The following is a 26,233-nucleotide window of genomic DNA, read 5'->3' on the forward strand; positions in this document are numbered from 1 at the left end:
AACCCAAGTCGCAACAGGCAAGAAATCTACCACCATCCTTTCCTAACTGGTTCAAAGGAAGTTCCAGGCAGCCTTCTGGCCTGATATTAAAACACGTCTTCTGAACAGGCAGACCTGAGTTAATTTTCAGGACATAATTCCACTTACAAACCCGTGAAAATGGTACCAAACATGGAGAAAACCTCGGTCCTACCTTTTTACCCTAAAAACTTAATACAACAACTAGCCCAACTCCACTTTCAAACTGACACAAAGTTACTTGGCTATAGAGATGATCTCGTCCATTGTTGTTTCTGGGAAAGCCACTAAACGCCGCCACGAACCTTGTAGACACCACTTGGAAGTAATTGGGATTTAATGATTTCATTAGAGAAATAAAAAGCGGTGATGATGCAGGAAAACGACGCTGAATAGGAATGGTGTCCCGTGGCTTGGTAAGCAACGCTCTCACTTCACACTTTGCGTGTCCGTGGTTCAATCCCCGGTACGGTTCGCCTAGCACTAAATAGGTACCTGGGTACTTACTTACTGGTAGGTATTGGTAACCAGTTGTTACCAATACATTTATGTTGGAATTGACAAAAGGCTAAAGTTTCTGAAACAGCAGAGTATACCAGCTCAAGAACCCTTCCTAGAATCAAGGTCATGAAAGCCATGACAAACCCACACTCTAGTATTAATTATGACGTACTAATGCCTCAGTATCTTGAGAAAGTATTACCCCCATGCAGTTCCATTCATCAATGACATCTGTGCACCAGAACTAATTCATAAATCCCTCACGAACAAGAAGCAAACAGAGATAATGCAGAACCAGACAATACAAACTATGCATAGATTATTTCAACGGACAAACCAACCTTTCTAATGCTAGAAGTTCAACTTCTAGCACTCAGGAGCGGAGTCAAACATGAGTCTCAGTGTGAGATGTACTCACCACTCTGGCCGTCTGGAGTGAAGCAGGAGTTACTGAGGACATTGTTGGTATTACTGGCCTGACGCTCATCCACTGTCAGTGCCTGTAACACGGCGTCTACCACATCTTTGCCTTGAGGACTGTCTGCCACACCCGTGGCTTGCCCTGCACCTGTGTCCGTCTTCTCCGTAGGAAAGACGACTGTAGGGAACGAGGGAGTGTTACTCAGAGAGGAAAGAGACAGATACTTATCCCGACCAAACCTGATCAGGCAGTTTTAAACTAGTTTGGTCGAGATGTGGCTGACATCTCAGTGTGGCCAGAAAGGTAACATTTTAAGTCCTTAGATACATCAACAATTTGCATTCTACAATTAAATTCAAACAGAAATGGGAAACTGAAGGTAAACTCTCCTTCCTTGACATCCCAGTAATACTAAACAACAGTGTATACAACACTTAAGCGTATATAGTCACTATTTCTCATATCTTGACCAACATATGAAAAAAAGTGACGAAATCGTCTCCTATAACTGACAATAAATCTTTAATAGACATGTATTACACTGGACAACAATATATTTACTACTTGTATAAATGAATATTTTTAAGGTTTAACAAAGCTGAAACTGAATCTGAAGTCAGAATTAACCCATCACATAAAATATTAACAACACATGTATTTCTGTGTTACATGTATAAGCATGAATAAACCTCTGAGGAAACCCGGCGGTTGTCTGCTTACATACGTAAACATGAATCCTAGTCATCACGTCTATGTCAGGAAGAGTCACAGAGTGTCAGTTGTGCTCTAGTCGTCCCATGTTCAGATTTATTTACTAAAGGTTACTATTGATTGTGTACATTGTTTATATTGCTTAAATCGCATTTCTCTGCTACATACACATATCCATATTTATATTCAAATTCAATTGCTCTATTATATTGCTCTATTATATGAGGATGACAGCACAGACAGCTTTTGCTGTGATCAACTAAAAATATAGCAACTCTTGTGAACATTACATACAAACACTACTTTAGTTGTCAGAGAGGTACTCGAGATAAATCATGGACTCCACACATATCCTCTACTGTTTGTACCTCTGCACTAACACAGTAGTTGAATGGGAAACTTACATCACTGCCATTTGGAGTTCCAGTGGTTTTGGGAGAACAGAAGAATCACCTGAATAAATGGTTAATGTGGCCCCTTTCTCGAAGAAGAACAATAAAAAGATAACATATTCAGACTGTGAGTCAGTATTATAACCTGTGCCACATAGTGAGAACACTGCTGTACCTGTTCCATCTCTTGTTTATGACACTGAAGGTGATCAGTAGTGAAGAAACTGATAATACTGATCTTTATGAACCACCAGAATCTGAGACCTGGAAACAGTCTCACTTAATCACTGTACAGGAGTTAAATGACCTTGTCAAGAACCTTGACTTATCAAAACAGAAGAAAGAACTGCTTGGGTCGCGCTTACATCAGTAGAACCTTTCACCAGAAAGAACAAAATTATCTAATTTTCGTGCAGTCTATCACACTAAGAATGGTGTGTGTGTTTCCGCATTGATGTCTTATGAAGCAACTGAGCTATGAACACCATACTGATGAATGGAAACTATTCATCGATTCTATCAAGGTCAGTTTGAAAGCAGTGCTCCTGCACAATGGCAACGAAAATTCATCTATGCCAGTGGTTCATGCTGTGACATTAAAAGAAATATGCAGGTTCACAGAAATTCTACTCAGACTAACAAAATACAATGAGCACAAGTGGAATATATATGGGGACCAAAAGGTGATAGTTAATACTTGGTCTCCAACTTGGTTACACAAACCACATGTGCTTCCCTTGTTTGTGGAGTAGTGACGATGCTAGCCACTACAAGATCAAAGAATGGTCGGCAAGAAAAATCTCTATTGCAGGAAAATTCAACATGCAACATACGTGACCAGTGCATCCTCAAAAGATATTTCCTCCATCAGTGTTTATAAAGTTGAGCCAAATAAAAAATTCTTGTGAAGGCTATGGATGATGAAGATGGAGGATTTCATTACCTTAAAGGAAAATTGGGAGGAGTTTTAACTGATGGAAAATTTAAGGCTGGAATATTTGTTGGGTCGCAAATACGCGAACTGTTAACTGGCTCCACTGGAGCTGGCTGTATGAGAAGCTGCCAAACAGGTTATCCAGAATTTCCAAGGAAGGCACAGAGGATACAATTTTACCGAGTTAGTTCAAAACATGATAGAAAGTTATACCTGTAGCTACCTGGAGAGGGTTTCGGGGATCAACGCCCCCGCGGCCCGGTCTGTGACCAGGCATCAGGTTAGCCTTGGGTTGTCGTATGTCCCTGAAAATGCACTTTCTTTATTTGTGCCTGGACTTCTTGCCATCCAATATGGGATATTTTAATCCCAAAATGATAGAAGACTACTGTTGATTTCTTTAGGCAGACACGACTGTTAGTTCCAACATGATGGATCACTACTGTTAGCTTCTTCAGAGACACACCACTGTTAGTACCAACATGATGGACCACTACTGTTAGTGTCTTCAGAGAGACACCACTGTTAGTACCAACATGATGGACCACTACTGTTAGTGTCTTCAGACAGACACCACTGTTAGTTCCAACATGATGGATCACTACTGTTAGTTTCTTCAGACTCACCACTGTTAGTACCAACATGATGGACCACTACTGTTAGTGTCTTCAGACAGACACCACTGTTAGTTCCAACATGTTGGATCACTACTGTTAGTTTCTTCAGAGAGACACCACTGTTAGTACCAACATGATGGACCACTACTGTTAGTGTCTTCAGACAGACACCACTGTTAGTACCAACATGATGGACCACTACTGTTAGTGTCTTCAGACAGACACCACTGTTAGTTCCAACATGATGGATCACTACTGTTAGTTTCTTCAGAGACACACCACTGTTAGTACCAATATGATGGACCACTACTGTTAGTGTCTTCAGACAGACACCACTGTTAGTACCAACATGATGGACCACTGCTGTTAGTGTCTTCAGAGAGATACAAGTGTTAGTCATAAGCCTCAACACAAATGCTCAAAATATTACTGAATCTTTCCCACTTCCCGTAATATATTGCTTAATGTCCTTGAAACATTCTCCAGCTGTTATTTTATAATAGAAGAATAAGTTTTAAAAAACATTATGCTGTAAATTTTAATGGAACATGACTCATAAATATACAATTCTTGAAATTATGTGCTTTCCAATAACTAAAAGTCCTGACTTGCTATCTCAATCTCGACTTCAAATCTGAATCAACTTGCTCGATATACTTATATAAGAAAACCTGCATTAATCTCAGTACGAGATGAAATCATATTTCTTTTGTCCAGTGTATAATCTACAATAACAATATAGTGGACATAAATTATTGATAAGAAGAGCATGTAGGCATGTATGATCTGTAATAATATGATGATACACAAGTATAATTCACCATAGGGTGATCATGGACATTAAAAATTTAAAAGAGGATTTAGAACCTACTTTGGGCTCGAACTGCTGTCAGGAAAATCACCGCCACTCCCAGCAGCATTATTGTATCTGTAAAATACGACAAAAAATAACACTAAGGATATGAAATAAAAGAAAATTAGAGCCTATCTTGATGCTACTGTTCCTACCGAATAATAATGATAATAATATGATTATTATTATTATTATTATTATTATTATTATTATTATTATCATCATCATCATCATCATGGAGAAACTCGTAAAATTAATAAAGTACTTGCACAATGAAAGGAAAACAACAAGTTAGATGGCTCAGAGTCCTCGAATCAAGAGCCCTTTGCCGGCATCAAGGCACCAATGAAGAAAGGTACGACAACTGAGCTCCTGAAATCCGACCACAGGAGTTACCAAGCGACCTTGACAACACGGAACTTAAACTGGGTGAAACCTGCTTCCACTGACTCTCACTGCTGACTCTCACACTACTGACTCACACTACTGACTCACACTACTGACTCACACTACTGACTCTCACACTACTGACTCTCACACTACTGACTATCACACTACTGACTCACACTACTGACACTACTGACTCTCACACTACTGACTATCACACTACTGACTATCACACTACTGACACTACTGACTCTCACACTACTGACTCTCACACTAATGACTCACACTACTATCACACTACTGACTCACACTACTGAATCACACTACTGACTCTCACACTACTGACTCACACTACTGACTCACACCACTGACTCTCACACTACTGACTCTCACACCACTGACTCTCACACCACTGACTCACACTAATGACTCACACTACTATCACACTACTGACTCACACTACTGACTCTCACACTACTGACACTACTGACTCTCACACTACTGACTCACACTACTGACTCTCACACTACTGACTCGCACCACTGACTCACACTACTGACTCACACTACTGACTCACACTACTGACTCACACACTACTGACTCACACTACTGACTCTCACACTACTGACTATCACAATACTGACTCTCACACTACTGACTCTCACACTACTGACTCACACTATCACACTACTGACTCACACTACTGACTCTCACACTACTCTCACACTACTGACTCTCACACTACTGACTCACACTACTAACTCACACTACTGACTCTCACACTACTGACTCTCACACAACTATCGCACTACTGACTCACACTACTGACTCTCACACTTCTGATTCTCACACTGACTCACACTACTGACTCGCATTACTGACTCACACTACTGACTCTCACTACTGACTCTCACACTGACTCACACGACTGACTCTCACATTACTGACTCTCACACTACTGACACACACTACTATCACACTACTGACTCTCACACCACTGACTCACACTACTGACTCACACTACTCATTCTCACACTACTGACTCACACTACTGACTATCACACTACTATCACACTACTATCACACTGACTCTCACACTACTGATTCTCACACTACTGACTCACACTACTGACTCTCACACTACTGACTCTCACTCTACTGACTCTCACTCTACTGACTCTCACACTACTGACTCACACTATCACACTACTGACTCTCACACTACTGACTCTCACACTACTGACTCACACTTCTGATTCACACTACTGACACACACTACTGACTCACACAGACTCACACACTACTGACTATCACACTACTGACTATCACACTACTGACTATCACACTACTGACTCACACTACTGACTCACACTCTACTGACTCACACTCTACTGACTCTCACTCTACTGACTCTCACGCTACTGTCACTACTGACTCACACTACTGACTCTCACACTACTGATTCTCAGATTACTCTCACATTACTGACTCTCACACTACTGACTCGCACACTACTGACTCGCACACCACTGACTCGCACACCACTGACTCTCACACTACTGACTCTCACACTGCTGACTCGCACACCACTGACTCACACTACTGACTCTCACACTACTGACTCTCACACTGCTGACTCTCACACTGCTGACTCGCACACCACTGACTCGCACACCACTGACTCACACTACTGACTCTCACACTACTGACTCTCACACTGCTGACTCTCACACTGCTGACTCACACACCACTGACTCGCACACCACTGACTCGCACACCACTGACTCTCACACTACTGACTCGCACACCACTGACTCATACTACTGACTCTCACACTACTGACTCTCACACTGCTGACTCGCACACCACTGACTTGCACACCACTGACTCGCACACCACTGACTCTCACACTACTGACTCGCACACCACTGACTCTCACACTACTGACTCTCACACTACTGACTCTCACACTGCTGACTCGCACACCACTGACTCGCACACCACTGACTCACACTACTGACTCGCACACCACTGACTCGCACACCACTGACTCGCACACCACTGACTCTCACACTACTGACTCGCACACCACTGACTCGCACACCACTGACTCGCACACCACTGACTCTCACACTACTGACTCTCACACTACTGACTCGCACACCGCTGACTCTCACACTGCTGACTCGCACACCACTGACTCGCACACCACTGACTCTCACACTACTGACTCTCACACTACTGACTCGCACACCACTGACTCTCACACCACTGACTCTCACACTACTGACTCTTACGCTACTGACTCTCACGCTACTGACTCTCACGCTACTGACTCTCACGCTACTGACTCTCACGCTACTGACTCTCACACTACTGACTCTCACACTACTGATTCTCACACTACTGACTCTCACACTACTGACTCTCACGCTACTGACTCTCACACTACTGACTCTCACGCTACTGACTCTCACGCTACTGACTCTCACGCTACTGACTCTCACGCTACTGACTCTCACACTACTGACTCTCACACTACTGACTCTCACGCTACTGACTCTCACGCTACTGACTCTCACGCTACTGACTCTCTCACTACTGACTCTCACACTACTGACTCTCACACTACTGACTCTCACACTACTGACTCTCACACTACTGACTCTCACGCTACTGACTCTCACGCTACTGACTCTCACGCTACTGACTCACACTACTCTCACACTACTGACTCTCACACTACTGACTCGCACACTACTGACTCGCACACCACTGACTCACACTACTGACTCTCACGCTACTGACTCTCACACTACTGACTCTCGCACTACTGACTCTCGCACTACTGACTCTCGCACTACTGACTCTCACGCTACTGACTCTCACGCTACTGACTCTCACACTACTGACTCTCACACTACTGACTCTAACACTACTGACTCTAACACTACTGACTCTCACACTACTGACTCTCACACTACTGACTCTCACACTACTGACTCTCACACTACTGACTCTCACACTACTGACTCTCACGCTACTGACTCTCACGCTACTGACTCTCACGCTACTGACTCTCACACTACTGACTCTCACGCTACTGACTCTCACGCTACTGACTCTCACGCTACTCTCACACTACTGACTCTCACGCTACTGACTCTCACGCTACTGACTCTCACGCTACTGACTCTCACACTACTGACTCTCACACTACTGACTCTCACGCTACTGACTCTCACGCTACTGACTCTCACGCTACTGACTCTCACGCTACTGACTCTCACACTACTGACTCTCACACTACTGACTCTCACACTACTGACTCTCACACTACTGACTCTCACACTACTGACTCTCACGCTACTGACTCTCACGCTACTGACTCTCACGCTACTGACTCACACTACTCTCACACTACTGACTCTCACACTACTGACTCGCACACTACTGACTCGCACACCACTGACTCACACTACTGACTCTCACGCTACTGACTCTCACGCTACTGACTCTCACACTACTGACTCTCGCACTACTGACTCTCACGCTACTGACTCTCACACTACTGACTCTCACACTACTGACTCTAACACTACTGACTCTCACACTACTGACTCTCACACTACTGACTCTAACACTACTGACTCTCACACTACTGACTCTCACACTACTGACTCTCACACTACTGACTCACACTACTGACTCTCACACTACTGACTTGCACACTACTGACTTGCACACCACTGACTCTCAAACTACTGACTCTCACACTACTGACTCGCACACCACTGACTCTCACACTACTGACTCTCACACTACTGACTCGCACACCACTGACTCTCACACTACTGACTCTCACACTACTGACTCGCACACCACTGACTCTCACACCACTGACTCTCACACTACTGACTCTCACGCTACTGACTCTCACGCTACTGACTCTCACGCTACTGACTCTCACGCTACTGACTCTCACGCTACTGACTCTCACGCTACTGACTCTCACACTACTGACTCTCACACTACTGACTCTCACACTACTGACTCTCACACTACTGACTCTCACGCTACTGACTCTCACGCTACTGACTCTCACGCTACTGACTCTCACGCTACTGACTCTCACGCTACTGACTCTCACACTACTGACTCTCACACTACTGACTCTCACACTACTGACTCTCACACTACTGACTCTCACACTACTGACTCTCACGCTACTGACTCTCACGCTACTGACTCTCACGCTACTGACTCACACTACTCTCACACTACTGACTCTCACACTACTGACTCGCACACTACTGACTCGCACACCACTGACTCACACTTCTGACTCTCACGCTACTGACTCTCACGCTACTGACTCTCACACTACTGACTCTCGCACTACTGACTCTCACGCTACTGACTCTCACGCTACTGACTCTCACGCTACTGACTCTCACACTACTGACTCTAACACTACTGACTCTAACACTACTGACTCTAACACTACTGACTCTCACACTACTGACTCTAACACTACTGACTCTCACACTACTGACTCTCACACTACTGACTCTCACACTACTGACTCTCACACTACTGACTCTCACACTACTGACTCTCACACTACTGACTTGCACACCACTGACTCTCACACTACTGACTCTCACACTACTGACTCGCACACCACTGACTCTCACACTACTGACTCTCACACTACTGACTCGCACACCACAGACTCTCACACTACTGACTCTCACACTACTGACTCGCACACCACTGACTCTCACACCACTGACTCTCACACTACTGACTCTCACGCTACTGACTCTCACGCTACTGACTCTCACGCTACTGACTCTCACGCTACTGACTCTCACGCTACTGACTCTCACGCTACTGACTCTCACACTACTGACTCTCACACTACTGACTCTCACACTACTGACTCTCACACTACTGACTCTCACACTACTGACTCTCACGCTACTGACTCTCACGCTACTGACTCTCACGCTACTGACTCTCACGCTACTGACTCTCACGCTACTGACTCTCACGCTACTGACTCTCACGCTACTGACTCTCACGCTACTGACTCACGCTACTGACTCTCACACTACTGACTCTCACACTACTGACTCTCACACTACTGACTCTCACACTACTGACTCTCACGCTACTGACTCTCACGCTACTGACTCACACTACTGACTCTCACACTACTGACTCGCACACCACTGACTCGCACTACTGACTCACGCTACTGACTCTCACACTACTGACTCTCGCACTACTGACTCTCGCACTACTGACTCTCACAGTACTGACTCTCACAGTACTGACTCTCACGCTACTGACTCTCACGCTACTGACTCTCACACTACTGACTCTCACACTACTGACTCTCACACTACTGACTCTAACACTACTGACTTTAACACTACTGACTCTCACACTACTGACTCTCACACTACTGACTCTCACACTACTGACTCTCACACTACTGACTCTCACACTACTGACTCTCACACTACTGACTCACACTACTGACTCTCACACTACTGACTCACACTACTGACTCACACTACTGACTTGCACACCACTGACTCTCACACTACTGAGATGTATTCAGTACACAATGACTCCAGCTGAGGGACTGATTACCTTACACTCATCTTCCACAGTTTCTCTGTTGAAGAAGCCACTGGCTGGCGAAACCTTTCCAGACTAACGATACCCAAATGTGGCACAAGTGTGTTAATTCTCCTCCTTCACGTTAAGTTCTTATAAACGAGCCTTGAACGATGGTTATCCGACTGATCTTTCTACAACACTTCGAATATTTCCCTTTAATGAGTCAGAAATTTTTGTATCCTCTTTATATTGTAATTCATTTACTGCCGATGTAGTAAATTATACTAATTGGTTAATTTTTGATAGAGGACGATTTAACTACACGTAGCCTAGCCTAGCTTAACCTAGCTTAGCTTAGCCTATCCTTGCCTAGCCTAACCTAGCCTAGCTTAGCCTATCCTAGCCTAGTTTAGCCTATCCTAGCCTAACCTAGCCTAGCTTAGCCTATCCTAGCCTAGCTTAGCCTATCATATCCTAGCCTAGCCTACCCTAGCTTAGCCTATCCTAGCCTACCCTCAATAACACAAACCGAGAAATTAACTGCCAACAATGTGAGGAAAAACATCATTATTATTATTATCAATATTATTATTGTCAAAATGAAGCACTAAACCCACTAGGGTGTAAGAAAACGCCACAATACCGTTTCATTGTCTTACTTTGCTTAAGAAACTGAATAAAACGTGACGTTTTTTTACATATGTGTTATGACATCTTGGATAAATTGTGTTGTCAACGTGTACAAGTCATGTTATGTCAGTTAATAATTGATTTTAAATATATCTTTTTTTTTATCACTTTATTTGTTTTTGGGATTTAAATATGATTTTTTTTTCAGCGACTTTTTTTTCATAGCCAAAATTTACTTATTGTCTGTGACTTTTTTTTCCGGGCACCGACTGGAACAATACATAGGAGAGAGGAGCTTATGACGACGTTTCGGTCCGACGTGGACCATTTACAGGCTTAAGCTTAAGCTCCTCTCATAAGCGTCTCTCTCCCATGTGTATAGTATGTAAAAAAATCCACAGAGAATTGAAGAGGCTCGCTTGACATCAACAGCCCCGGGAGAGGATGTCCCACACTATCTATTTCATCTTCCAGAAGATCAACCAGCACTTGCGTTAGTGTTGTACAACCTTGAAATAATAAAAACTCACAATACCGTGACCTGTACAATACAAAAACTAACACCAGCGGCAGGAAGAACGTGTTCTGTTTCCTGACGAACCTAACTAACGTAACGTGACGTAATCTAGCCTAACCTAACCTAACATAACATAACCCTGCCGGACCTAACTTAGCCTAACCTAACCTAACTTGAACCTGACTTAACCTAACTTTACCTAACCTAACATTACCTTACCTAACCTAACCTGACGAACCTAACTTAACCTAACTTTACCTAACCTAACCTAACCTGAACTTGACTTAACCTAACTTTACCTAACCTAACCTGAACCTAACTTTACCTAACCTAACCTAACATTACCTTACCTAACCTAACCTGACGAACCTAACTTAACCTAACTTTACCTAACCTAACCTAAAATAGCCTAACCTAACCTAACCTGACGAACCTGACGTAACCTAACTTTACCTAACCTAACCTAGCCGAACCTAACTTAACCTTACTCAACCTAACCTAACCGAACTTAACCTAATCTAACCTAACCTAACTTAAATACACAAATAACCTGCACTTAGGACACTGAAACTTATGACGACGTTTCGGTATGACTTGGAGCATTAACACGCCACACCATTAACACGTCACACCATTAACACGTCACACCATTAACACGTCACACCATTAACACGTCACACCATTAACACGTCACACCATTAACAAGTGAAACCATTAACAAGTCATATCATTATCAAGTCATACCATTAACAAGTCACACCATTAACAAGTCACGCCATTAACAAGTCAAACCATTAATAAGTCACACCATTAACAAGTCATACAATTAACAAGTCAAACCATTAACAAGTCATACCATTAACAAGTCACACCATTAACAAGTCAAACCATTAACAAATCAGTCTCCTAAGTGCGGGTTATTTTGAGTACTTGACAATTTAGTTACGTTACAGCTTGACAAAGCTCCTGGAGAGCGAAACGTTGCTACAATAAAATGCCGCATTAATTGCACATATTTCCTTTTACCTAACATATTGTCGGTAATTCTACCAACATTATTACAGTAGTTGTACAGTAACTGAAGCCTGGGAATCTGATTCAGCGACTCCTGTTATGACAGCAGACGCACACTCCATTAATGTACAGACGTAGAATCCAGCCCGACTAACGAGCTGTGTGTGGGGAAAACAATGGAAAAGATGAACCCAGTTAAAGTTGTAATAAGCACCTCTCAATGAATAAACAGTAGAAAATGGATATGGGATCGAACTGAGAACGTGTGGCTTGAGAGGTCCTATTTTGTGTGGTACTACTATTCAGAGATCACCGGAACAGAATGGTACAGTGCAGGACCTGTCAACACACGGAACTTCAGTTCGATGCTGTGTCCATTTTTAATTTTTATTTATTGAATAAAATGTTGAAACAGAAGGTCGCTTGGCCTGATAGAAACATCGGAGACTTTCAAAATGCACCGAAGTAGCTCCCGAATAAGGACATCCACGTCGGATCTATTAATTTCTCAAGAAACAGTGGTGAGAGACACTTTTGTAGGGAATACCTACTGGCAGTCTCTTTAGATATAGAGTAAATCTAAGACACTATGAAGAACACACGGTCTGCTACTGAAATTGAAGAATTAAAACACATTTGCAACATCTGGGTATCTTTATTTGTAGACCCCTCAAGGAAGGTTCCTTGATGTTGGTGAGGGGCTCTTGATTTAGGGAATTGGATCTGTGCTCCAGTTCCCCGAATTAAGCCTGAATGCCTTCCACATCCCCCCCCCCAGGCGCTGTATAATCCTCCGGGTTTAGCGCTTCCCCCTTGATTATAATAATAATAATTTATTTGTAGACGTTTCGCCATCCAGTGGCTTTATCAGTACAAATCTAAGGACATTATGAGAAGAATGTAGAAATATATACAAAGAATGGGGTAATCAGTCCCCCAGCCTGAGGGACTGATTACCTCATCTTTTGTATATAGTTCTAGTCTTTACATAATGTCCTTGTACTGATAAAGCCACTGCATGGCGAAACGTCTACAAATAAAGATACCCAGATGCTTCACATTTGTTTAATTCTTTATCTTGTCGGTACTATATATATCTTTCATGTACAAGCATTGTTGAAGTCACGACACTTCAAGGCCAAGGGAGGAATCAATGCGGCAGGTGTTACAACATATCTTCCCTCAACGGAGTTTGTTAAGTCTAACTCCATCGTTACAGTATAACAATAGGGACAGATTGTGGAAATAAGACACAAATATACAAGCACATCATTTACTGAAGGAGACGTTTTGTCACTATAAACTTTATCAGTCCTACATAAATAACCTGAACACAGGAGAAACTTACGACGACTTTTCGGTCCGGCTTGGTCCATAAACCAGTGACTAGTTAATGGTCCAAGTCGGGCCGAAACGTCGTCATAAGTTTCGTTCTCCTTTGTGCGGGTTATTTGTGTATTGTTCCAATTACGGTAGTGCGACTTTTTATTTGTTTATCAATCCTATCAACTGGACCACTATGACAAGGTCCTGGATGCTATAGAGGATAAACAAAATGCAGATGTAGTATACACAGACTTTGCGAAAGCCTTCGACAAGTGTGACCATGGTGTAATAGCGCACAAAATGCGTGATGAAGGAATAACAGGAAAAGTTGGTAGATGGATCTATGACTTCCTGACAAATAGAATACAAAGAGTAATGGTAAACAGAGTGAAGTCAGAGGCAGCTACGGTGAAAAATTCTGTTCCACAAGGCACAGTACTGGCTCCCGTCTTATTCCTCATCTGACATAAACAGAGATGTAAGCCATAGCTCCCTGTCTTCCTTTGCGGATGACACCCGAATTGCCATGACACCGCAAGACTCCAAGCGGACATCAACCAAATCTTCAGATGGGCCATTGAAAACAATATGAAGTTCAATGAAAAGAAATTTCAACTACTCAGATATGGAAAACTTGGGGGAATTAAAACTGTATCAGGGTATACAATAAATTGTAGCCATCCAATAGAGCGAAAAAGTAATGTGAAGGACCTAGGAATGACAATGTCAGAAGATCTCACCTTCGAAGACCACAACAATGTATCTACCTCATCTGCTAGGAAAATGATAGGATGGATAGTGAGAACCTTCAAAACTTGGGATGCCAAGCCCATGAGGATTTTCTTCAAATCGTTTGTTCTCTCTAGGCTGGAATACTGCTGTACACTAACTGCCCCCTTCAAGGCAGGCGAAATTGCTGACCTGGAGAGTACACAAACAACTTTCACGGCACACATAAGTACGACAAAGCACCTAAATTACTGGGAACGGTTGAAGTCCCTTGATTTGTATTCCTGGAATGCAGGCAAGAGAGATACATGATAATATACACTTGGAAAATTCTAGAGGGATTAATACCAAACTTGCACACGAAAATCACTCCCTATGAAAGCAAGACTCGGCAGGAGATGCAACATTCCCCCAATGAAAAGCAGGGGTGCCACTAGTACACTGAGACACAACACAGTAAGTGTCCGGGGCCCAAGACTGTTCAACTGCCTCCCAGCATACATAAGGGGGATTATCAATAGACCCCTGGCTGTCTTCAAGTAGGCACTGGACAGGCACCTAAAGTCAGTGCCTGGTCAGTCAGGCTGTGGTTCGTAAGTCAGTTTGCGTGCGGCCAGCAGTAACAGCCTGGTTGATAAGACCCTGATCCACCACAAGGCCTGGTCTCAAACGGAGCCACGGGGGCGTTGACCCCCGAAACCCTCTCCAGGTATACTTCAGGTATCCCAATTACTTGTCATTATTAAGACTGATAAAAACCTGTGCTGAAACGTCTCCTTCATTAAATGTCTTGACTGTGCATATATGTCTTATTCCCAAGAGACCGACGCTGTTCAATATAATGATTAATGATATTTTTGATAAGTGTAATATAACTAAAAGTATGTTATACGCTGATGATGGGATGATCATAGCACGAGAGGACCACCACAGGGCAAGTGTAGGTATCTCCATCAGCCATGCAGATGTGGCCCCCATCAACGGGGGAGTGTAGGACTCCAGAAATCGCTATAACACAAACGTAGCTATGACACGATTGTAACCTGGTCATACACCGGTCCGAGGGGGAGTTAGTCCTCGAAATCCTCTCCAGGTATACTCCTGGGGATGAGAAGGGATTATACATATCTGCGAGTAAAACAAAATGTACAGAGTTCACTTAGTGGATGTTATCTTATCCAACCTCTCCCCCTTCCCTTCCTCCCTTTCTTTGTTAGAAATACACAGAATCAACATATGCTGTACTTTTTTTCAAGACTGATGGACTGAACACGTCGACTCAGGGACTAATTACCTCAAACTCCTTCTCATCTTCCACCATTCATCTTTGTACCGGACTGAGGAATCCATTTCTAGGCGAAACTTTTCCACAATAAAAATTCCCAAATGTTGAACACGTGTCTCATTTAAGTAGAATGTGCTAACTTAGCACACCCGGATGTCTCTGCTACAGAAATTGAGTAAAAGGGTGTTGGGAGCAGACGGGACAACACCGCATGTTATATGTCCTTATACAGTCGAGGTTAAAGCATGAGAGATTTTTCTCAATCAATCAATCAATACTCTCAGGTAAGACCCGTGCGGGTGAAAGGGGGAGAGGAGGACAGGGGAAGAATAGTGGGTGAGAGGATGGTTTAAGGTGTAGAAAAAGAGCCAGGGCTTAACCCAGCTGCATAGCATTATGAGGCTTGGTTGAGGGTCTGGTTTCTGGGCTTGGGTGAGCATCGGAAATGGCGCAATGAAAGACTGGACTTGGTCTGGCAATGGAGGCAGAGGCGCAATGGGCGGCGGCACCACGTCATCGCAGGTCATTCTGTTGTCTGCCTCTAGGTATGCAAGTGGTGGGGAGAGGGAGGCCGGAGGTTGGCGGAAAAAGAAAAAGACGTCGTTAAAGGTCCACACCTGCAGAGGGCAGGAAAGGGTTTAGAGGGAAGATTTATGTGTAAAGAGGGAGTGGGTCAGGGTTGTAGAGAGATTGGAAAAGGTTTGAAGTGTTTTCAGGTCGTCTGATTATTTCGTCTAGGAAGGTTGTCCAGGTGTCTTGGTAAGTTTCGAGTCGGTCAATTTGTCTGTCACTGAGTTTCTTCCAGAATACGTTCAATGCCGGAGTGCCGGTCCTGATGTGGAGAGACTCGCTGGTGGCAAAGTCGTCCCACCTCACTCCTAGCACCCACCGCAGAGCACGATTCTGGATTTGCTGTAGCTTTAGGACGTTCGTTTTGGCAGCGAGGGACAAGCCGAGAGGTGTATAAGAGAGAAGGGGACGGATGAGAGCCTTGTATAGATGGAGCTTGGTGTGTGGGTTTGCGCCTCTGAGCTTGTACAGTCGCCCTAGGGCAGAACTGGCCAAAGCTCTTTTGGCATTTATGTGGGTGTGTAGTCTGAGTCTGGAGTCCAGGTTTACGCCTAAGACTGTGGTGCTGTGAGTTCTGGGGATGGGTGTTCGTGTGGTGGTGGTTCTGAGGTAGACAGGTAGGGGCGGCCGTCCTTTGGGGAAGAAGTAGGTGATTTTGGATTTGGCGGCATTTGTTTTGATTCGCCACAGGATCTCCCATGCACTTATCCTGTCCACCTCACGTTGAGTTCTGAGTGAGAGGTATCTGTTGCGTTCGTGTGTGGTGAGTTGTGTGATGTCAGCGTATGCCAGTGTGAGTGTGTTGTGGTGTGCAGGGTCGGGGATGTCGTTTGTGTAAAGGATGTACAAGGTGGGGGAAAAGACAGAGCCTTGGGGGACTCCAGCGTCTAGGGTGAAGTGGTCAGAGAGACAGTTCCTGAATTTTATTCGCACCATGCGGCCATCAAGGAAGTTGCTAAGTAACTTTTTGACATTCAGGGGAAGGTCAAAATGATTACACAGCTTGTACTTCAGCCCCGAGTGCCAGACCGTGTCGAAGGCTTTCTCCACGTCCTTAGCAACCAGAGCCGTTGCACAGCCTTGGGCCTCATTTACTCGAATATAATTCAGGATAATGTTGAGAGCTGCCTGTGTAGAACGGTGTTGGCGGAAGCCAAATTGTCGGTCAGTTAGTAGGTGGTTTGTCTCTAGGTGCGTCCTTAGTCTGTGATTGATAAGTCTTTCAAATGTCTTCCCAAGGGTCTCCAGTAGACTGATGGGTCTGTAGTTTCTTGGGTCAGTCGGGTCTTTGCCAGGTTTTGGGATGAGTGTGGCTATGGCAGATTTAAATAGGAAGGGGAAGTAACCGGAGGCGAGGCAGGCATTGTAGAGGTCTGTAAGTGCTGAGATGACAGAGTCCGGGAGGTGTCGGAGTATGTGGTGGGATAGTCCTGAAGCTCCTGGGGCTTTGGGAGGAAGCTTCAGGATTAAGGCTTTGACTGAAGGTTGGGAGAAAGGGGTGTTTAGAATGTGGGTGGAGGTGAGAGAGGAAAGTTGTATAGTAGGGTCGGGATGTGTCATGTGTCTGTGTGTGGATATCCAGTGTTCTAAGGCTTGAGTGTGTTGTTGTGCAGCAGGGTCAGGAGGGTGGGGGTGGAAGATGTTTTCCCATGTCTTTGAAGGCTCGTGCTGCTTGTGTAGGGTCTGTGATGTTTATGTTGTTGTGTGTGATGTGCTGGAAATGTGTTGTTTTTGGGACTCCAGTGACTCTCCGGATGAAGGTCCAGAACTCCCTGGGGTCCTGTATGCGGTGTTTTTCAGTAGCCTGAACGAGGGCCAGCCAGTGTTTGGCGTGGTCCTCATCCAGGCTGCGGATGATGTTGTTCCGTAGGAAAGTGAGGTCTCTGCTGACAAAGGCAAATCTGTGGTGGTTGGAGGCAAAACGGTGTCTGTAGTAGAGGAGAAGGCGTTTTGTTCTCTCGGAAGGGCGGAAGGAGTATCTGACAGTGTGACGTTTCTTTGGAATAGTAATCAGCAGCTTGTGTAATAGAGTCCTGGATGAGAGCAATCTGGGTGTCGATGTCTGAGGTGGGTCTGTTGTCAAAGTTATACGTGAGGTTGGTGTTGTTTAGGTGTTGTTTGAAGGAGTCCCAGTTGGCCCTGGAGAATGAGGGAATAGGTCTGGAAGAAATGAGGATAGGGTTAGAGGAAATGTGGAGGGTGATGGGGATGTGGTCTGAGCCTGAAAGGGGGCCTGGTGTGATGTAGTGGTGAAGGTAGAGGCTGGCTCTGTTTGTGATGATAATGTCGGGCTTGCCCTGGCCAAGTGTGCCGAAGAAAGTGTTGAAGTGTGGGCCAAGATGTATCAGGTGTTTAAGTGTGATTAGTTGTTTCAGCTGGTTTCCATGAGTGTTGGTGTATGTGTCGTGAAAGTCTTTGTGTTTGGCATTGAGGTCGGCAAGAAGATAGACAGGAATATTTGAGTGATTAAAGAGAAGGGAGAGATCAGGAATGTTGATGTTGGAGTTTGATCGGGCATATGTGGTATAGATGATAATAGGCCCATGAAGAGTGAAGACTTTGACAGCCAGGCTGTGAGGACAGGTGAATGGGAGGTTTAGGAAGTCATGTCGGATAGTGCTGTTTACCATGATGGCAGTGCCATTGTAGGGATCAGCTCTAGATTGGCGGGATGTGTAACCCCAGTGCCGGATTCGCTGGGTGTTTTGCACACAGGTGCTGTTGAGAAGCAGCACGTCAGGGCGCTCAGTCTCAACGAATTCGGCCAGGATGTGCTTGTTCATGTTGTAGCTGCGTATGTTGAATTGTGTGACCTTAAGGGCCATGTTGTATGTTGTTTGTGTGGGCAGGGTAGTGAGGTCTAGCAAGTTCAGGCTTAGGTCCCATCCTGGTTAGACCATCTGCAGTAGTTTCTGTGTTGTAGTATGTTTCTGTTTTGTTGTGTCTACTGGTGGACTCTGATGATGGAGGGCGTGAGGGCTTGTGTGGTTTGTGAGTTTTTTCTGTATTTTCACGTTCTGCATTGGTGTCTGTGTGTGTGTGTTGTTTATTGCCACTTCTTGTTTCTGGTAGGATAGCGGGAGTTATGAGGAGGGATAGGATGGTTTGATCCCAGGTTAAACTCATGGTGTCCACCGAGGAATGTGGGAGAAGAGTCTGAGTCAAGGGAAGGTGTGGTAGGTGTGGAAGATTCATTATCAGCAGGTGTACAAGATGGAGAAGGTGTGATAGGCTCAGACAGAGTGGGGGTTTCAGGAGGAGGTGGGGAGGGGGGGCAGGGTGGGGGTTGCTGAGGTGGATGAGCAGGGAACATGTGGGCATGGAGGGACGGCTGGTGTTACGTCCTGGCATGAAGGAGGGAAGGTGAGGTCAGTTGTAAGGCTTGAGGCAGCTCGGAGAAGGCTGGAGCACACGTCAGTGACGTTGTCCGGGCGGGGGGGGAGGAGAAGTCGGGGGGGAAATTAATTGGTGTTAGGCCATTTGCTGTGAGGAGGCCATTTAAAAGCTTGGGGAGGTTAGCTTCATAATATTTGGGAATCAGGACAGAGAGGTGTACAATTGTGGAGATCATGTTATTTGTTGAGTTGGTGTCTGTGTGTGAGGGTAATGAGGTGGCAGTTCCTCTGAAAGTGCTAGCGTAGGTGGGGGAGGTGGACGGGAGGGGGGACCAGAGGGGTGGGGGGGGCTTGGGGTAGAGAAGGGAAGTTGTCAGAAGAAAGAGTAGGCTGTGGTTGTGAAGAGAATGGATTAGGAGAGTTTGCAACATTATCTGCACGAATGCTGAGAGTGTAGTCTTTTCGTTTTTGGCACTGGAATGAGGTGGCAGGGTGAGGTTGTTGGCAGTTGGGGCATTTTAAAGGGTTGGAGCAGTTAATCCAGTAGTGGTCAGGGGAAGAACATTTAGAGCATATTTGTTTCTTAGAGCAGTTATTTTTTTCGTGACCGTATTCATAGCATTTTAGGCATTGTATAATAGGAATGTAGTTAGGAGTGAAGAGGGAAGTTATAGGGATTAGGTATATCATGGCATGGATGCCATGTTGCAGGAGATGGGAAGCTTCCTCGGGAGTGGAGCAGCGAATTTTGAGTGTGTTAGAGTTTGGAGGTCTGTATATGTCCTCAACAGTGACGTCATTGTTGTTCGCAATGTCCTGTATTAAGTCAGTCCTGTTTTGTTGGTATGCAGTCAGTATAACGTCTTCGATATGTTTTGCAACAACTGTGCTCCTGGCACGGTGCTCAGGGGTCCAGTTGATGGTGAAACCTGCATCTGAGAGTTTAGATCTGATAGGCTTTGAGCAGAAAGTTTTGTAGGAAGTAGGATCAAGACGAACCTTAAAGCCAGAGTTAGTAGGTAATACGCTGAGGAGAAGGCATTGGGAAATGTTGAAGAGAGTATTGGGGCAGTCAATGGTGGCTTTATCAGGTTTGGAATAGTTTAAAAGAAGGGAACAGTTCGCATTTTGGTGGGAGGCAGACATAGTCGGTAACAAGGCGACAACAGAAAATGCTGTCTGGTATAAGGCTAGTGGCAGCGTCAAAAAACATAATAAATGGCCTGTCTACAATGAAACTCAGCAGGGCAAGTACATGTGTAGGTGACACACGTACTTGCCAGGCTATTACCTTAGTTTTCTGCAGAGAACTATCGATGGAGGCGTCAACAAAGCACTGAAATGTAGAGGTGAACTGTCGCTGATGGAGCACTGTGAATGCCCTGAGCGGCGAGGTGAGGCGGCCCAATATGATTGTCGATCACGTGACACGCTCAGCTCAGGTGTGGCTGCTTCAGTCAGCCAATAGGAGTGCAGAGGGAGACTCCCAACCTTTTGGAAGGTTGCCAGTGACGCACAATCCTTGTTGGTGAGATTGAAGACGTTGGTCCAGCAATCTTGAGTTCAGCAGCAGGAGTGCTGAGGAAGGCAGCCAACGACGCACAAAATCCTGATGTTGAAGGCGAAGATGAAGGTCCAGGTACCACACAATTGTAAAGAGCCTCTCCCAAAACACGGGGATCGCAAGGCACTGAGGTGTAGAGAGCAGCTGTGTCTGCACAGGGCGAGAGCTACAGCGCTGAGATTTTTCTTGGAGACAACGGCTGAGTGCCACTTGGCGAGACTGAACAGTTTCAAGTAGCAGGGCCTCCGGACATTAGAGGGCGAGCTGGTATCGTCGAGGACGAGTCAGTTGAAGGTAGAGGCAAATATCCCGCTGCGATATCACCGCAAAATAATAATTACTATACCCGTGCCACACTAGCACAGGAGAGACACCCCATGCAAAGGACACTCCAGGACTATCATAACTACTAGTGTTATCGTCTACGGCGGTACCATCAACCTGTACTGGCTGAGTGGACGAAAACGGCTACGACTGAAAGGCTGGTTTAAGAATGTCGAATGGGTCTCGATAAGTTGTACCCAGTGCCTATCTACCCCAAAACTAAGGTTCTCCCTATGTGCAAGGAACGAACATGGCCCTCGTCAAATAAGAATAAGACAAAGAACGAACGTGGCTCTTCATCAGACAGCAATTAAAGAACGAACGTGGCTCCTCATCAATAAGTAATAAGACAAAGTTTTCAGGAACCTAGAAGAGGGCAACACACGATGCACACAGCACTGCATACAGAAGGATCAAAAGCAATGGTATGAACATCATGTACTTCTCTCATTTTCGTATTAATGCATACGTAAAAATTGTACTATCGTTCCCTTAGCTACCCCACTTTTTGTACATAAAAAATCCTACTTAATAGCCTATGTCTAGTTCTCAAGTAAACATTAGGATTAATCTGCCCGCATGCTAGTGACTATCTTTTGTATTTTATTATATGTAAACTATTCTGTATACTGCAGACCTTGAAACTGACTCATGTGAGGGCGTGCAACAGGGGGACCCTCTCGCCCCCTTTCTATTCTGTTTGGTCATCAAGGAAGTCACAGAAGCACTCTCCAGCGAGCTCAATATCTGGTTCCTGAATGATGGTACCCTAGCTGGCACAACAGAATCTCTCCTAGAGAACATCAGTAAAATTAAAGACATGGGAGAAAGCCTGGGCCTTCCTTTAAACCCCACCAAATGTAAAATAGTTTCTACCAATCGACAGATGATTCAGAATATTAGCGCCGTTTTACCAGGAGCACGAGCCATTGATCCAGCCAATAGCACTCTCCTTGGTGCTCCTCTTGGGTCCAATGCCATCGATCTGATCCTAGAAAAAAGTCTCAGACCTCCGGACGATGGAAAGTAGGATGAAAGACAATAACACACACGATGCCTTCTATCTACTCACCAGGTGCCTCTCAATCTTACCTACTTTCTGAGATGTTCCCCAGCCTTCAGCAGTCCAAAACTCAAGGAATATGACTCTCTCCTTAAGACCATGCTAGAGAGTGTATTGAATCTTTCCCTTGAAGATGGACAGTTGTTGCAAGTCTCACCTCCAGTCAGGCTTGGGGGGCTAGGAGTACGCAGATCCTCCCAGATTGCTCTACCAGCTTTCCTATCCTCTTTTATAGCATCAAACGAGTTGATAAGACAAATTCTTCCTGATAACCTCAGTGATTTGTATTGATAAAGCCACTGGATGGCGAAACGTCTACAATCAAGATACCCAGATGTTGCATATGTCCCTTAGTTTCATCTTGTCGGTATTGTATACCATTCTTGTACAACTTGTCAGACACTGCAACATCATGGAGTCTTGATTCTGAGGACATGTACATAACCTTCACGACTTCGACAACTACTACTACAACTAACCCATCTCTTTGGGTAGGACCTACTTCCACTGGGGAATCCCGCCTACCAGTGACTATGCCCTCGTCTGCTACACGTCCGGTTTCCACCTGACGTTAGTATAAAAGCGCCAGGCTTCTTGCTTCTGCTTCACAAGGATTCCTCTGCTAGCTTCCGCACTGGACAGACGTACCTGCTCCCGATTGGCTGCATGCTTTGCTTGCTCCTGATTGGCTGCCTTGCGATCCCCTTGCTGGAAGAAGCTTTTGATGTGTTTGTTGAAGAAATATTGCATTGATTTTCTTGTTTCAAGAAGGCATTGCCTGATTGGTTGATTTCTGGACATTCTTCATCTTGGCTCCAGGGTTCTGTGCGTCGTTGGCTGCCTGCCCCAGGGCAGACCGTTGGCCTCTGCACTCTTGCAGCTGGGTGAAGTCTTCCCACCTCATCCTGTTGGATGTCGTCTGCTGATACATTGTTCACAAGCAACACCACCACACCTCTGCACTTTGTGTATGTGTAATCCTGACATACCGACATCCTCTTACCCATGTTCGGTTGTGACAGCATCTCGGAGAATTAGACAGCTTTTTTTTTTAACCAATATCTTTTTTTTGTGTGTGTAACACGGGTTTAGCTCTCTGTTGTGCCGTAATCTCCTCAGAGGCCAGTCAAGCCCTCTTCATTGATGTGGTTAAAGATCCCCACACAGTGGATCGGCTTGACTACATCGCTCTGGAGACACCAGCACCTTTCTCTCCTCTCTAAGTTTTTCTTCTTTTTTTCTGGATCGGCTGGACCTGCTCCTGCGTCGGTAGGAGTGTAGATGAATGGTTCAGAGAACCGACATGTTAATAAATTAGACACATGTGCAACTCTTGGGTATCTTTATTGAGGAAACGTTTCGCCACACAGTGGCTTCATCAGTCCATACGTAGGAGAAACTTGAAGAATAGGAGGAGAATGAGGTAATCAGTCCCTCAACCTTGAGTCGATGTGTTCAGTCCATCAATCTTGAATAGAATACGGCATATGAGCGGAGAAGCAGCTTATAAACCGTATGGCAGGAGAGGTGCAGCAGTCATAGGTGGTGTCACATTTGTTCAATGTGGAAGTAGGTCGTGCCCTCATCTTGGCAGGTACACTATACAACACAAACATGTCCTGTCAGAATTACGCACTTGACGCCCCTTGGACGCCACTTACGATTTATGCAGCATCCCCACCTGTGCTGTTGCCATCATGGCAACTGCACAGAGACCCAATTTTCCGACAATGGCCCTTGTGTTAAAGTACTCTAAAGATGACAAGGATACGATTGATTATGCTTCTACCTTTTTCAACATTACCCAGGCTCGGATGATAAACATCTTCAAGACACATACCGGGCGTAAAGTAAATCTTGATCCTGTCAATTATGACCTCTGTACCAGTAAGGAAGTCCGAGAAAAGCTCTCTCAGGCAGGTTTTGCTATCGGTTGGGCTCCTGATCATAAGGCCAGGAGCACAGTCGTGGCAAAATTTGTAGACTCATCCCTGATTAACGAATACAACCAGAACAAAGACGCCTTGATGACAGACATTTCCTCTCAAAATCATGTCACAGTTGAGGAACTTTTTCACCCTGAACGTACTAACATTCTTAAGATCAGATGTTCCACTCCAGATGAGGCTGATAAGTTGTTCAAACATGGTGTTCGAGCAAACTACTTTCTTCTTCCACCTACTTCATTGTTTCTCCCTAACTATGCTCCTATTCATCAGTGCTACAAATGCCCTGAGTTTGGACATTTAAAGAATACTTGTAACAAGCAACAGCTGTGTTCTAAGTGTTCTTCTCCAGGCCACACATGGCAGAAATGTACCAACCCTCCAAAATGCTTGCACTGCTCTCAGTCACATTCAGCTACTTTCAATTGCCCTACTCGTAAGGAATATGTTTCTTCCTTACGAAAAGACCAACCTTCCAAACCCAGTCTTGACTCCATGCTCACAAACACAGACAACATCCTCATCCACTTACCAACCAAATACTTCTGTTCCTCCTGCTTCCACTTCTACAGCTTATCCAAACAAACCTTCCCTCGGCTTCTTCTTCCTCCAAACAATCTAATATCTTTGAGACCATTGTGCTTACTGCTGTCTACTGTCACAAAGCATTTAAAAGTGCCAACTATCCCACGATGCTGAATGATTTTTTAAAAGCCAACAATTCTGACCCCATCATTTTCCCTCCCGATTTCTTTCTTCCCAAGGATGAACCTTTCCCCAACACATCTCTCTCCACTCCAGAAACTCCTCTTCATGCTTCTACTCAGGCAGACCCTTCTCTTCCCTCCCATATGCCAAAATCCTTTCCTTCTAATCCTTCCACCAGCTCTGGCTCCAGCACTGAAAGATCTCAATCTCGTTCTACCTCTACTCGTCCTTCTCGTTCTCCTACTCACAAGTCTCGATCTCCTACTATGAAGCAAAATTATACTGACTCTCCCAAATTCAACGATTGTTTGGATACAGTTCAGTACTTAATAAATCAACCCTCGTCCTCTCCCTCTCGCCCCAACTCATCCTCTCGTCCTACCTCTACATCTCGCCCCACCTCCTCCTCCCGCTCCCTCTCATCTTTCCCTCCCCGTCCTGAATCCAGAAACCGTAAAACACAACCGATCAAATGTAGATCAGGTGATGGTACACTCATGATGGGTTATCCAGATAACCATAAGAAAGACTTACATTTCCCATCATCAAGAAACCCCAACCATGGCCCTTAAGGTTATTCAATTTAACATACGAGCTTATAACGCAAACAAACACATTCTTGCTGACCTTGTTGAATCTGAACAACCAGACGTGTTGCTATTAAACAGCATGTATGTGCGTGATGATCAACGTGTCAGACACTTAGGATATACAGCCCGTCAATCCCCTGCCGAAAACTGGAATGGCGTAGCTA

The 26,233-nt window shown here is 44.9% G+C and overlaps 1 protein-coding gene across 1 annotated transcript in view; it reads right to left on the reverse strand.

The window, feature by feature from the left end:
• The window catches only part of LOC128699668 (venom protease-like), a 77,633-nt gene that overhangs the window by 40,046 nt on the left and 11,354 nt on the right, over positions 1 to 26,233 (reverse strand). Inside the window, exons 2-3 of the mRNA XM_070099409.1 lie at positions 4,466 to 4,522; positions 938 to 1,117 (exon numbers count right to left, since the gene is read on the reverse strand). Coding sequence (XP_069955510.1) covers positions 938 to 1,117; positions 4,466 to 4,514 — 229 coding nt within the window. The 5' untranslated portion in view covers positions 4,515 to 4,522. The remainder of the gene's footprint in view (positions 1 to 937; positions 1,118 to 4,465; positions 4,523 to 26,233) is intronic.

Source organism: Cherax quadricarinatus, chromosome 67, assembly GCF_038502225.1.
Source record: "Cherax quadricarinatus isolate ZL_2023a chromosome 67, ASM3850222v1, whole genome shotgun sequence".
Taxonomy (NCBI): Eukaryota; Metazoa; Arthropoda; class Malacostraca; order Decapoda; family Parastacidae; genus Cherax; species Cherax quadricarinatus.